Below are 14,388 nucleotides of genomic sequence, written 5' to 3'. Positions count from 1 at the left end.
CGCACACTCGTGACGTACATGGCAGCCATCTTGAAAATAGTCGTAGCGGCGTATCTCAACGGACAATTGAGTCCATCGGACCGAATTTTTATGACTTACGTTAAAAACTCGCATCTTGTCATGTCAACCGAAGATTTTCAAACTAAGTACGCCTGTTTTATGGACGGGTTGGTTAAAAGTACGGTCGCAGAAACGACTAAACTTTTTGAAACGGTCGTTGATGAATTAAAAGCAGAATTGTCAAAGGTGAAGACGGAAAACGAGGCCCTGAAAACAACATGCAGACAAATAGCTAATGCGAAAATCATTGCCATTAAAGAGCCTGGCCAAAATGGCTGTTCGAATATCCAGGATACAGCTGTGCAATGTGGTACGTGAGTTTCGATACTTTTGTTCCTCTCCAAATTCTTCCGAAATTTTCTCTGGTCTTTTAGACCTCGTTGTTACGCGTGAACGCGCAATTCTAAGGCGATCGTTGCCTTATTATTACGTAGTTGACTCGTTCGTTTCCCAGTCATGTTTATTCCACTCCTCACTCGGTATTACATGATTATAATGGTACATTACAACGTATTACATGTGTATTACATGTACTGCTGAACCTGCTAGCGGGATTCCATGTTGATACAGCGTGGTAAGAGGGTGCTATAGCCCGTCAAAAATGTTAAAATCCCAATATTAAAAAAAAAATTGGAAAAAGAATGACAGACTTTAGTTAGAGTCAACCAATCAATGACTTTGTCCAAATGTTTGCAGATATTCTTCCTTACCATCTTTTGATGGTAGATCAACCAGTGGTGCAAAGTGGAGAGGAACAAGTCAAACAATGTAAAGAAGAGCAAATGCTGTACATTGTCCTAAACAACCATGATGGTGTTGCTGAAAAAGAAGAAAATCCAAACATGACAGTTTCTGTTCCAAACCATGAGGTATGCATGTGAAATGGTAGCAAAAAAAAAATCTTTTGGATCGATACCTGAGATTTTGGTATGATCGATAGCAAGTACTTCCTTTGTTCGAGAAAGTAATTCTAAATTGCCCTGTGTGCTAACACAAGATCACAATGTTGGCTGTGTCAGCAGTACTCGGGTCCAACAGAACTAATCATGATAGCCAAACATTTAAACACTTGGTGTCAGATGAGGTTTGACAGATTATCGTGACTATCTTTTGTTTTTTTTTCCTTTCTTTTATTTGAAAGGACTCTGAGCCCACTGTTGCCAGCCAAAACATATTGTGCACATTTCCAGGTAAGAAGTTAAATCAGACTGAAAATATTAACAGATTATGAAATTATTCAGTGAAAATGGTTAAAACACTTTAAATGTTGTGTCACTTTTCTTAGATCCACCACCAACCACCGCTTGTGAAAATGAAATCAGAGACCCTGAGATTGGCCAACAATGTTTGACCGAAGAGCTCAGAAAAAGACAAGACACTCAAGTGACTAGTTTGGACGGGGGTCACAATTTACCCGAGGCCCCCAATCAATCAATCCAGCCTGTAAATGATGTCATTTCACTCGCTGGAATTAATGACATAGAAGCTGGTCAAATCTCAGCTCAATCGTCGGAGACATCAGAAGTTCGAACTGAACTGCCGTCATTGGGAGACGTACTGAACGTCGAGTCAACACTTTGGAACAAACAGCTAGGAGAAAAAGCTAAATATATCTTGGCGAAAGTTAAGACCGAGTGGGAAACAGGAGCCCAAAACGATACCGAAAGAAACATAAGGACGCCTAAGATTGTGAATTCATTTGCGCAGGCACCGTCGCCGGCGCTCATTATGTGTAGCGGCTCCGCAACGGTACAGGATGCAATGCTTCTCCTTGACGCAATGGGTCACTCCAAGAATCGTAGCACCCCACAGGAAGTGGCGACACCCCGAGACTGCTGTCTTGATCCTAATTTGGCATCTGTGGTGTCGTCTCCGTTGCCCTCGCCGCCGACCGCCGATGTAAGTAGCAACGGCGTGGAAGAGGTCACAATAGACGAGACGCTTTTTGACGCTCGTCCGACACAATCCGACAATTTTCAGTTCGACATCGGCGTCTCTTCAGAGCATCAACAACAAGATGGCGTTGCTTCTTCTGACATGGCATCAACACCATTGCCGACCAGCAATTCTCTCAGGGCAACTGTGGTCCCAGACCCCGCCCCCCTTAAAGTCAAATCGCCATCCCTTCATCCACAAGAAACGACCGCTCCGCTTTCCCCGAATCAGATCTCGGTGTCAAAAGTTAAACCCGCCCCCAATAAGCGTTCACGTGTCGCATCTTCATCTTTCGGACTCTTTCGAAGGAAAAGGAAGGTTAACTCCCGCACATCTGCTCCCCGCGTCACGTCTGACAAAACAATCGGTTCATCGCAACAAAGGTCAAACCCAACAGTGTTTAAAAAAGTCAAAATAATCATTTGCAGAGCTCCCGATGTTGAGGCCAGCCCGCCGCTTGAGACACTCAACCAGGATGCAATTGGACCAGCCGTTCCTATGACATCATCAGAGGAACCAAACGCAGTCGCTCAAGTGACCTCAGATCAAAATCAATCCTCGTTTCAGCAAGCCGAACCTTCATCACAGCAGACAAACATTTGTGATAGTTTCCAAATAAGTCCAAGCGAGCAAACAGCGACTGAGAGCGTAGCGATAACGGGCTCGTTGTCACCCCCACGACCAGAATCAGAGCAGATGAACATCAGTGAAGAAAAAACTCCCGGAGAACAAGCCGAGTCATCGTCAAGTCCGACTCCACCGACATCTCCGCAAATGGAACCGTCATCAGAGCCAGCAAGCTTTTGCCAAAACTTCACTCCCGAGGAACAAGCGGCAGCATCGTCGAGCGAGGATGTGCCCAGAAAGTCTCATCCTCTCGTCCCTCTCATCAAACTCAAAAGGTTGCCACGTCTGTCCGCTGGCTCAGTTTTGATTCCGCAATCGTTAAGCGATGATAGCGAATCCGGAGACGTACCAGCAGGTGACAGCGCCTCGTCTCTCCTCGATGACCAGGCATTAAAAACGACAACCCGTCCATCGCAACTCTCAACCAGCGCCTGTCCAGATTTAAACGACTCTTCTACCATTCCCGAGGAGCTATGTGGACCTCACTTTCCATTGACCCAAATCCAGTTGCTTGCCCAGGTGTGTTTGGTGCCTGTAATTCAAGATGCTGAAAAGGTGATAAAAAAATTTCATTCTTTTGTCTCCAAATATCTTCACAATAGAAAATGTGAATAAATTATTCTTCTTGTATTTTGTAGGCATCACCAAACAAGTCTGCGCATCCCCAAAATTTGTCCGATGCCCGTGGCGAGAAAAAGCTTGGCAAAGAATCCATCATAATCCATCCTCGCACCACCCGCAATACATACTCTCAGACTAAAAGAACAAAAACCGAACCAGAACCGCAGACAGGCAAGCCACCTATCCCCAAAATCGCCAAGAAAGCCAAATTGGAAACCGTTCAAGATCCTACCACGAAGCCTGTTCCAGTTCCCACAAAGAGAGCCGTGTCCTCAAGTCCCACGGGGCCACCCAAAGAAAATACCTTTTCCCGACCAAGTCTCAGGAATCAACGGAAGAGTGCGACCAACGCTCAAAGTAAGACTGTTTCTGTCAGAACCCGAAACCCGGTGGTACGTTTGTGTCGGTTATCTCTAAAAGGCGCTTTGTTTGTCGTCCCGTCGCCGCACACTGCCGCTAATGTGCGTGGAAGGTCACGTAAAGATTCCACCGCTAAGACTTCCAAGAATCGTCTCTCTCGTACGAAAATCGCTCATGAGAAAAATATAAATCTGCCTCGACACCAGTCTTCCGATAAAATAAAAAAAGAAAAGACGAAAAACACGAGCGAGCAAAAATTCCAATTACATCCCACCGGTATGAAAAATGCTCCAAGTGAACCTCTCTGGATTTACAAGGCTCCCGAAGAGCTAATCGCCAAACAAGAATCAGATTCATTAGAAGCGAAAAGCGGTTCCTCGAGTGTCCAGTCGCCCAAATCGGCTAACGGCAGTGTGGTTAAGACGAGGGAAAAATCAGGATCCAATCAAAAGTCTAGCGTTGAAGAAAATACAAACGTGCAGGACACAAAGAACTCAGTCATTAAAACCGAATCCAATACTAAGCCGATCATTCACCAGCCTGCGGGAAACAAATGGCCGTCTCCGATCGTGCGAGTAGGAGAAACCCCCCAGCCGCTTCGATTTATCATCTCCAAGAAGAACCTGCTTAAGAACCAGTGCAGGTATTGCGGCCGCATCCTTTGCGACAGTACGTCCCTCAATAGTCATATCAAACTCCATACGGGCCACAGGCCATTTTGTTGCAAACTTTGCCCGAAGAACTTTCCCAACGGCAGGGGCTTGAAACGACACATGAAAGTACATCGCAAGGGGAGGAACCACGTTTGCAAGCAGTGCGGGAAAGGCTTCGTCTACAAATTCGACCTCACCAAACACGTCCAGATGGTACATGGAAAAATGAAGCCCTTCATTTGCCAGCTGTGCAGCAAAGCCTTCTTCACAAAACGAGACGTGGAGACCCACATACGAGGCCACAACGGGGAGAAACCCTATCACTGCCACTTGTGCGAGAAAAGGTTTTTGAGGAGCACCGAACTCAGCGCCCATCTGAGGTGGCATCGCGGCGAGAAAAGACATTGGTGCCCCTATTGCGGCAAAGGATTTTTCGACCAGACCAATTTGAAGAGACATAAGTATATCCATACAGGGGAGAAACCACACTCCTGCCCACATTGCCCGAAACAATTTACACAGTCTGGGCACCTGAAAAAGCATGTTAAAAATGTACATAAAGTACAATGAGAGCAAGCCTGCTAGTTTTGTCATCTTTCTTTCAGTCCTTTTGTAACATTTCTATCTTTATATGTAGATTGAATTAATAAAATGCCCGTGGCACAGAGAATGAATAGATTAATAAAATGATTTTAAGAATACTGTTTGTCTTGCGTCGTTATTCTCATGTATTTGTTAATATGAATCAAGCAGCAAAATTCTACCCATTATTATCCATCGTCATAATTTTGATAATAAATTTACTTCTCTTTTCAAAATACCAACAATATTCACAAAATATTCTCTCATACATACATTCGCAAAACCACCTGTGTTTATTTATGATCACAAATATACCATTTGCTACAATGAATCTGTTTCTTTTATTTTAATCTTTTATTTACACCAGCGTTTGTGTCTTTTCGTAGAGAATATTTTATCATATGCGCCGCAACTGAAAGATTATTCTCCAGTGTGTGTTCTTGTGTGCATTTTTAGGCCTCCACTTGCAGAAAATATTTGACCGCTAACTGAGCAGCCAAATGGTTTCTCTCCAGAGCTTATTCTTGAATTTCCTTTCTGGTTGAATCTTTTACCGCATAAAATGAAGGTTTTTTTCTCTAGTGTGTGTTAGCAAATCATGGTTTAAAGAGAATCTTTGATTCCAAACTGAGCAGGAAAAAGGTTTCTCCCTAGTGTGTGCTCTTTTGTGCGTGTCTCCCCGGAAAATCTTTGAACCCAAACTGAGCATGCAAAATGTTTCTCTTCAGTGTGTTGACATATGTGCGTTGTTAAACTGGTCCTTAGACAGAATCTTTTACAACAATTTGAGCAGGTAGAAGGTTTCTCTGCTTCAGATATGATTGCAGAGGTAAGACTGGGGTTTCTCGGGAAGCCCCACAATGGTCCTCATCATCTTCTCCCGCCATGTGTTGAGTTGAGCTGCATCACACATAAATGAATGTTTTAAATACAGTCTGCATTTTTTTTTTTTTGTCAAAAGTTCAGTGTAGATTGTTAACCCTGATTTTCCAGAGAATCTTTCAACACAAATGGGGCATGCAAAAGGTTTTTCCTCCAGTATGTGTTCTTAAAATTCCACTGTAAGCAAATCTTTTGGCACAAACAAAGCAGGCAAAAGGTTTCTCCCCTGTGTGGGTTCTTGTGTGTATTTAAAAAATTCCATGTCTAGATAATCTTTTTCCATGAACTGAGCAAGTGAAAGGTTTATCAGCAGTGTGGGGTATTGTGTGCATCATTAAGTCTCCATTTTGATACCAATTGAAAAATAAACAAGACATCAACTAATTTGTTAAATATCAGTATTTGAAAACGCCGAACGATCTTTCAATTTAGATAAAAAATGTGTTTTATTTTTAATAAATTATTGTTAAAGACGAACTTTTATCAAACATACAAATATAACGCTTAGTTTTACTGTACTGTTTATTTGTGTACAGCTTGAGGTATTTTATTTTCGTAACTTTGGCAACAAGAGGTGCTAATAAGTAATTCAAAGTGTGACTTTTGATTGGTTAAAATCTGTTAGTGGTATTTAATACAATATAAAGTGTAAAGTGCACATATAATTAAATCCTTTAATAAATATAGATTAATCTTTACATGCATATATCAACTACTAAAATAACCCGGTTTAAGCAATCTGTTTTAAAATACAAATGAAGCTCTCGATCAAGAACTTTTGGCAATACCTGGGTTATAAAATACTCTGTCAGCAGGTGGCACTGTAGGACAATCTCATCCTGTACTCACAGGCTTCTGTATATTTTATGTATATATATTATGAACATATTCAAGGAGATCCAATACCAAAATGTGCATGTGCGAAAATGATAATCCATAAGAAATACTTAACGCTGAAGAAACATCTGCACAAATAAAAACACTCAACAGTAATTTCCTGTGTATATAAACAGTATTGTTTTTTTTCCTGGTGTTGGTGATTTTACAGACAAACATTTGAAAAGGGTTGTTTGCGCTGTTGTGGGGTTGAACACAAACAATCGTTGGGGCTCCTAAAAATGATAAAATAACCTTATTACATACGTAATGACTTAAAATATGTGACTTAAACATGTCGGCCAACTTCATGTATCTATCCCCATTCCCCACCATTGATTGTTGAACTCAAAATAAACTCACAATCTCTCTCACACACACACACAGACTGCGCAGGAGGGCCATAACATCTGGAGGCCAACACAGACCCGGTGTCAGATCAGAGAAGCATTTCTGGGATCAGATCTGGCTCTCGTCTATCAGCGCTCTCCGCGGCCATGATTAATGAAGCCTCCGTCACGGTGGCGCGACGCCATTTCACGCTTTTGTGTGCCGTACCCTTTGGCTTGGCTTGAAATAAAAAATCAATCTGTGGTTCCAATTTGGGTGGAATATAGAGGGCAATGAAATATTTCTGGGAAAAGTTCAACAAAATCTCCATGCACCTTGCAAGACTTTAAATCAGTGAGATGCTAAAAGATATTTGTCGCGCTTTTTCTTTTTCCATCACAATAGGGCTAAAAAAATAATTTACGAGGACTTTAAACTGTACGAAGATCTACCAGACTTCACAAAATTGTGTCACGTCAAAGTCAAAAGCTAAGCAAGGCTGTGATATTAGCATAGATTAGCGTTAGCTACCAGTGTTAGCATCTTTTAGTTGTTGGCAAAAAAGCAAAAGGCTAAATTTGCCGACAATTCAGATTACAATTATCCGTTTGATCGCCATCTTTCCTGTATTTTTATTGTGGAACGTGAGTAAATTCACTAGGGTTCATTTGTTTCGAAATTAGATTGTGGCCTTTACGGTGTTCCTAATAAACAGGTGTCGCAGTGTGGTGCTGAACGCGGCGGCGGGAAGTGCGTTCTCGATAATTCCAGAGCAGCAGCTGGCCTCGGTGTGTGTGTCGCTCTCTCTTTCTTTCTTTCGCTCTTTCCGGGCCGCATAAACAAAAGCACCGGCAGCATTAAGTAAGAACACATGAGGAGACAATTTTCTTTCTTTTTTTTTTTTTTCTTATTATTCTTCGTCTTGTTCCAACTGTTGTGTTTTTAACTGACAGTGACTTTCACCACTTGGGGAAAGTCATTTCATTATAGGGGTACTGTAGTATTATTTTAAAAAAAAAGAAAAAAAGATAAAAGAAAATTGGAAAGAAAAAAACGAGAACGAAACAGTTGCCAATGCTAATCCAGATCAAAAGAAGACAAGAAAGCCAATCGTCATGTGTTTTGCATAGAAAAAAGGCAAACGTGCAAAAATCTGTTTGAGGAGGAAAAACAATTATTTGCTAAGAGAATAATTTGCTTGCACATTTGTATAATACAGCATTATTATAACAATATTATCAATCATAATGGAGGTTGATTTTTGGCTGATATGTCCTCGCCATCATGTTCCCATTAGTTAAGAGTCATGAGCTTCTCGGCATGCTATTTAAAACATCGATATTGTCATACAACTCTTTGCACGTTCGCAACCCAATAAGAAGAATAAAAAACAGGCAGTCAGTGTTTTAGCACATGTACGTCACCTTTTTATTTTTTTTTCCTTCCTTTGTTTTTAACAAACTACAAGACACGCATGTCCAGCAGACTCTACGTCTCCTGTGTTCGCCTGCCAGTGGCCGAAAAATAAATAAATCAATAATAGAAATCAGATGATGAGACGTGTGACGATGTCGAGGCAAAATCACTTGCCCATCGAACGAACCGCTATAACTTGTTCGTGTCACGGCTTGGTAAAAATAATACGTGCTTGTAATCATCCTAAATCCCACTTTGCGGTTTATCTGCTGTAATTGAGCTCAACGAGACATTTTGTTATGAAAGACCACCGAGCTTTTTTGTGCTTGGAGGAGGTAATGAATGATCTAAAAGCGCCTTCTCGGGTGGGTTCCATTAAGTCGCTCGAAGCCTTTTAAAACGTTTTGCCCCGTGACATCACTTCCGCACTCCGATGGCGAAATTTACAAGAAACAGTAAAGGCAGACGGACAATAAAAGGAAAAGTATTTGCGGTTTGACGATTGGCAGCGCCGTCGCCATCTGCTCCTGCTTATGGCACAGTTTTACGGTTGCGCTGGCACAGAGGCCTCCATGTTGAAAGGCAACATTTGGTGCCGCCAGTCAAAATGGCTTCTTGTTTGTTGATATTGCAACTCGCATATTTAGTGGTAAAAAGTAACCAAGTGCTTTTGTTTGTCATGATTTGAACCGTAATTGAACAAAATGATTTATTAACAAAAAAACAAGCAGAAGTGTGGTTGAAATCAGAAAGTAATTTTTGTGGAAAGACAACAAAGCAGCAACCTCAAGAAAGAAAATATGACTGAGGGAAATTAGGGCGCTAAATACTAAAAAACTGATGAGAACAAGCAACACTTAGATAAGACGCATAAGATTGGAGGAAGCTGATTGGTTAAAACGAGTGACCAGGTTGGCGAGCACAGGAGGAGAGCAAAGGCCGAACCATCGAGACATGACAAAAAAAATCAAAACCATCAGATATAAAATTTTGACAAATTTTGACACGAATCATGAGATTAGAGAAAATGAGATGACTCAAATTTAACTTTTTTAAATTTAAATTAATTTTGGAAAATTTAAATTAATTTTTTTAAATTTAAATTGAATTTTTTAATTATTTTTTTTTAATTTAAATTAATTTTTTTAAATTTAAATTAATTTTTTTAAATTTAAATTAAATTTTTTTAAATTATTTTTTTTCTCCCTACATTTGAAAACATGTATTCTGCTACTCCATTAAAATTTAGGGTTAGGCAATTTAAAAATGACAATTTTCTCACCAAACCCAAAGTATGTTCCTGTTCACAATATTTACAAATATTTCAAACATCAAACATGACTTCAATGAATCTAACATCCAATGACAATTTTCTTCACTGAACATGTTTACGTTAGCATCGAAGCTAATTTAGAAACTTCCGTGAGGCAACAACTTGTTAATCCGTTTTTTGTAAACACGAATTACAATTCAGAGTCTTCGGTAACTGAAACAAATGTTTTTTCCGTTAACACTGAAGATAATTTGGAATCTTCAATGCATTGTGGTGTCTCACAGCTGACTCACATTTGAGTGGAAGACTTTGGCTGGGAACGGCGGACATGTTTTTAGGTCAATGTGTTGTGTTTCCAGCTGCGTAAATGCTTCCTGCACCTGTAACTTTAAATCAAATAAATCACTGCAACTCTCACGAAGGAAGATATACAGTACACCTTGCAAAAGACCATTTTTCATCCAGTCGAAAATCATTTTTCACTAAGATGTTCTTCCTGGCTGAGCTCCACCTTCAATATTTTTTCCTCCTCAAGTCAAGTCAAGTCAAGTTTATTTGTATAGCCCTAAATCACAAACAGTCTCAAAGGGCTTCACATAGCCAAAATTGACAATTATTCTCAAAGCATCCCCTGATCATAAGCTCCCAAAAGGGCAAGGAAAAACTCAAAAAACCCCTGCCAGGGGAAAATGAGAAACCTTGAGAAGGGACCATAGATGGAAGGATCCCCCTTTCAGGATCACCAGGTTGTAATGGATGCAGAGAGTACACAAGTAATACATAATATGAAAATCAATGAAAAAAAAAAAAAATGGATGTCGGAGGTGCCCTCAATTGTCCTAGCAGTGTCCTCAAGGTGGCCGAGCCGACGCTAGTCTTTTAGTTATACCGAGGGCCAAGAAAATGTCTGCAGGGTCTAGAGCATTCTCTATTCGGGCTCCAGAGCTTTGGAATGCCCTACCAATGGATATTAGAACTACTACCTCAGTAGAAACATTTAAGACACGTTTAAAGACACATTTCTATGAGATGGCCTTTAACTAACTTGTGATGGCCGATTTGGCCGGAGTTTGTTCTGTTCTCTCTGCCCACCTCCTCCCCGGCTGGGGAGGGGGTTAGGTGACTCAAAGCTGATAGCGGCTGGCTGGATTCTCGGGGAACAGTTCGGGATGGGGGAGCTGCGGCTCGGCCACCTTGAGGACACTGCTAGGACAATTGAGGGCACCTCCGACATCCATTTTTTTTTTTTTTTTTTTTCCATTGATTTTCATATTATGTATTACTTGTGTACTCTGCATCCATTACAACCTGGTGATCCTGAAAGGGGGATCCTTCCATCTGTGGTCCCTTCTCAAGGTTTCTCATTTTCCCCTGGCAGGGGTTTTTTGAGTTTTTCCTTGCCCTTTTGGGAGCTTATGATCAGGGGATGCTTTGAGAATAATTGTCAATTTTGGCTATGTGAAGCCCTTTGAGACTGTTTGTGATTTAGGGCTATACAAATAAACTTGACTTGACTTGACTTGACTATCTATTTACTTTTCTAATTTTATCTATTTTAATCTAGTTACTTTTCTAATTTTATCTATTTACTAATTAAGTTTTAGCTATTTACTTTCGTATTTCTATTTATTTCTCTGTTTTTATCTGTTTATTTATCTATTTTATGCTGTTTACTTATCAAATTTATTTTCTTATCTACTTACACCTATCGATTTATTCTATTTACTCAGCTAATTTTTTCTATTTACTGCTTTTGACTATTTGTCGATTTACTTCAAGGCGCATCCGAGGCGGCCCCGGCGTTGTCCAGGCGCACACAAGGCGGTTCCGGCGTCGTCTAGGTGCGTCGAGGTGCATCCAATGCGCATCCGAAGCAGTCCCGGCATTATCCAGGCGCATCCAAGGCGGTCCTGGTGTCGTCCAGGGGCATCCAAGGCACATCCAAGGTGCATCCAAGGCAATTCCAGCATCGTCCAGGCGCATCCAAGGCATTCCCGACGTCCTCCAGGCGCATCCAAGGCAGTCCCAGCGTCGTCCAGGCGCAAGCCGAATCCCTGCTCCATCCAGGCGCATACAAGGTGAATGCCAGGCGGTTCCTGCATCGTCCAGGCGCATGCAAGATGGTCCCTGCCTCTTCCAGGCATGTCCATGGCGCATTCAAGGCTGCCCCGGCGTCGTCCAGGCGCATCCAAGGCTGTCCCAGCGTCGGCCAGGCGCAACCAAAGCCGGCCCGGCGTCATCCAGGCGCATGCAAGGCAGTCCCGGCTTCGTGCAGCTGCATCCAAGGTAGTCCCGGCTTCGTCCAGTTGCATCCAAGGCAGTCCCGGCTTCGTCCAGCTGCATATAAAGTGATCCCGGCGTCGTCTAGGCGGGTACAAGGTGGTCCCAGCGTCTTCCAGGCACATCTAGGACAGTCCTGGAATCGTCTGGGCACATCCAAGATGCATCCAGGGTGGTCCTGGCGTCGATTAGGTGCATCCAAGGTGCATCCGAGGCACATTTCAAGCCACATTTCAAGTCGTCCAGGGGCATGCTAGGTGGTCTTGATGTCGTCCAGGGGCATCCAAGGCTGTCTTGGTGTCTTAGAGGCACATCCAATGTGGTCCAAGCATCCAAGGTGATCCCGGCGTCGTCCAGAAGCATCCAAGGTGATCCCGCCGTCGTCCAGGCGCATCCAAGCTGAGCTTGGCGTCAACCAGGCGCATTCAAGTCTGTCCCGGCGTCATCTAGGCGCATCCAAGGCTGTCCCGGCGTCGTCCAGGCACATCCAAGGCAGTCCCAGCGGCGTCCAGGCGCATTTCAAGGCAGTCTCAGCGTTGTCCTGGCGCATCCAAAGCATATCCAAGGCGGTCCCGGCCTCACCCAGGCGCATCCAAGGCGCATCCAAGGCAGTCCTGGCGCGTCCAGGCGCATCCAAGGCAATCCCGGCGTCGTCCAGGCGTGTACAAAGTGGTTCTCCGGCGTTGTCCAGGCGTGACCAAGGCGATCCCAGCGTCCAAGCACGTCCAAAGCACATTCAAGGCTCATCCAAGGCGGTCCAAGCATCGTCCAGATGCATCCAAGGCAGTTCTGACATCGTCCAGGCACATCCAAGGTAGTCCCAATGTCATCCAGGCGCATCCGACGCGGTCCCGGCATCGTCCAGGCGCATCCGAGGCAGGTCCGGCTTCGTCCAGGCACATCAAAGGCAGTCCCGGCGTTGACTAAGTGCATCCAAGTCAGTCACGGCGGCGTCCAGGTGCATTCATGGTGGTCCTGGCTTCGTCTCAGCGCATCCTAGGCGGTCCCGGTGTATTCCAGGCGCATCCCAGGCAGTCCTGGCTTGGTCCAAGCGCATCCAAGGCGGTCTTTGCTTTGTCCAGGCGCATTTGAAGCAGTCCTGGCTTCATCCAGGCATGTCCAAGGCAGCGTACCAAATTGCTCAGTGCAAAAAAAAAAAAAAACACCATTGCAGAAGACCTACCTGCAGTCGTGGATATGGTCTCTGTCATGCTGCCTCATTTACATTAAAAAGAAATCATTTTATTTACTTTTGTTTTGTAGGATAAAATGTTTTAAATATTGTGCTCCTTACTTTGAAATGAATATTAATTATTGATGTTATTTCATTTAATATTATGTTTGCTCATTATTTTATTGTATTTTCTTCAGCATAAAATGGCAACTGGTCAAGAATTTTTAGAGTTTAAAAATTTACAATTTATTTTTTAATTTTAGGCAAAGTGATGCACATTCAATCTGTTCTGTTACAGACACAAAAACAATGTTATAATAAAGTTATTTACTGTAAGTTGATCTTTCTTTTTTATTTAGTTTTGTTTGCTTTAATCATTGAAGAATTAAAGTTTAATGTTAAGGGTACAAGCGTGGGGGGCTCAAAATAATTTTTTCTCCCTGGGGGGCATCAGGGAATTGATTGAACAGCACTGATCTAAGCGCAGGGCAGGGCAGGGCAGGGCAGGGCAGGGGTGGGCAGGGGTGGGCAGTTTCAACCAGATGCGGGCACATGACATAGCCGCACACAAAAGACTTATGCTAGTTGTGTTAATCTGTCGATGGTGTTTTCTACCATTGATGCGTTAGCATCAAGCTAACCAACTTTAGCGTTCATCACATTTTCTTCACATACTGTGTCAAATCTGTATTGGGTGGTTTGCAGCCACCAAAATATTTGAGCCGCTAAGCTTCAATCAGTATTAGGTATACATAATATATTATATGCTGCGAGTATTGTTATGTTTTCTGCCTACAAGTGTTGCTGCAATGTTTGTGTTCAAATATCAGTGTTATATTGCAGTTATAACGACTGCAACATTAATCTAGAATTATTAGCATTATATGTTAGCATTAAGGTCAGACAAAACATCCGGGAGATGCTAAAATACTTGTCGTACAGTGTGACTTTGGTGAATGAGAAATAATGACTTACTTGTTTGCTGTTCTCCTCGAGTCTTCAGATCGTAATTGCAGATGTAATTTTTGGAACCGCATTTAAGGTGGTCCCAGCATTGTCCAGGTACATCCAATATACTTTTCTATTTTGATCTACTTCATCTATTTTACTATTTTATCTATTTACTTTTCTATTTTATCTACATTTATCTATTTTTATCCTTTTACTAATCCAATTTTGTGTATTTACTTATCTACTTCTATATATTTATCTATTTTATCTATATCTATTTTTCCATCCCTCCATCCATCCATCCATCCAGCCACTATTTTTATCTGTTTACTTATCTATTTTTATCTACTTTTTACTTATCCATTCTT

General features: G+C 42.3%; 1 protein-coding gene and 1 long non-coding RNA gene across 4 annotated transcripts in view; one reads left to right on the top strand and one right to left on the bottom strand.

Moving 5' to 3' along the window:
* The first annotated feature begins 16 nt into the window (after nt 1–16).
* Nucleotides 17–13,302, top strand: LOC148400946 (uncharacterized). Of its 3 annotated transcripts, XR_015857632.1 has the most exons (7): nt 17–370; nt 757–929; nt 1,202–1,250; nt 1,346–3,177; nt 3,261–3,600; nt 11,395–12,263; nt 12,346–13,301. XR_015857632.1 is itself a non-coding variant. In XM_088371640.1 (6 exons), exons 1-6 carry the CDS (start codon nt 19–21, stop codon nt 11,454–11,456), a joined length of 2,808 nt encoding a protein of 935 aa, XP_088227766.1. In that variant the 5' UTR covers nt 17–18; the 3' UTR covers nt 11,457–13,302. The 3 variants fall into 3 exon arrangements, 2 of the variants coding, with proteins under 2 accessions (XP_088227766.1, XP_088227765.1); XM_088371640.1 differs by having other exon boundaries at nt 11,395–13,302; XM_088371639.1 differs by lacking the exons at nt 11,395–12,263; nt 12,346–13,301 and having other exon boundaries at nt 19–370; nt 3,261–4,957.
* The window catches only part of LOC148400945 (uncharacterized), a 96,070-nt gene continuing 86,655 nt past the window's right edge, over nt 4,974–14,388 (bottom strand). Inside the window, exon 5 of the long non-coding RNA XR_015857634.1 lies at nt 4,974–5,738. This is a non-coding gene — a long non-coding RNA (uncharacterized LOC148400945). The remainder of the gene's footprint in view (nt 5,739–14,388) is intronic.

The sequence above is a fragment of the Syngnathus floridae genome, chromosome 3 (genome assembly GCF_059516105.1).
Source record: "Syngnathus floridae isolate MCC-2025c chromosome 3, RoL_Sflo_1.0, whole genome shotgun sequence".
Lineage (NCBI taxonomy): Eukaryota > Metazoa > Chordata > Actinopteri > Syngnathiformes > Syngnathidae > Syngnathus > Syngnathus floridae.
The sequence above is the reverse complement of the archived record's forward strand: the minus strand, read 5'-3'. Positions and strand labels throughout refer to the sequence as shown.

Coding starts and splice junctions, on each gene's coding strand:
- LOC148400946 (XM_088371639.1), top strand. CDS start 19: ATGGCAGCCATCTTGAAAATAGTCGTAGCGGCGTATCTCAACGGACAA. Junction 1,251..1,345: donor CATATTGTGCACATTTCCAG/GTAAGAAGTTAA, acceptor CACTTTTCTTAG/ATCCACCACCAACCACCGCT. Junction 3,178..3,260: donor TAATTCAAGATGCTGAAAAG/GTGATAAAAAAA, acceptor TGTATTTTGTAG/GCATCACCAAACAAGTCTGC.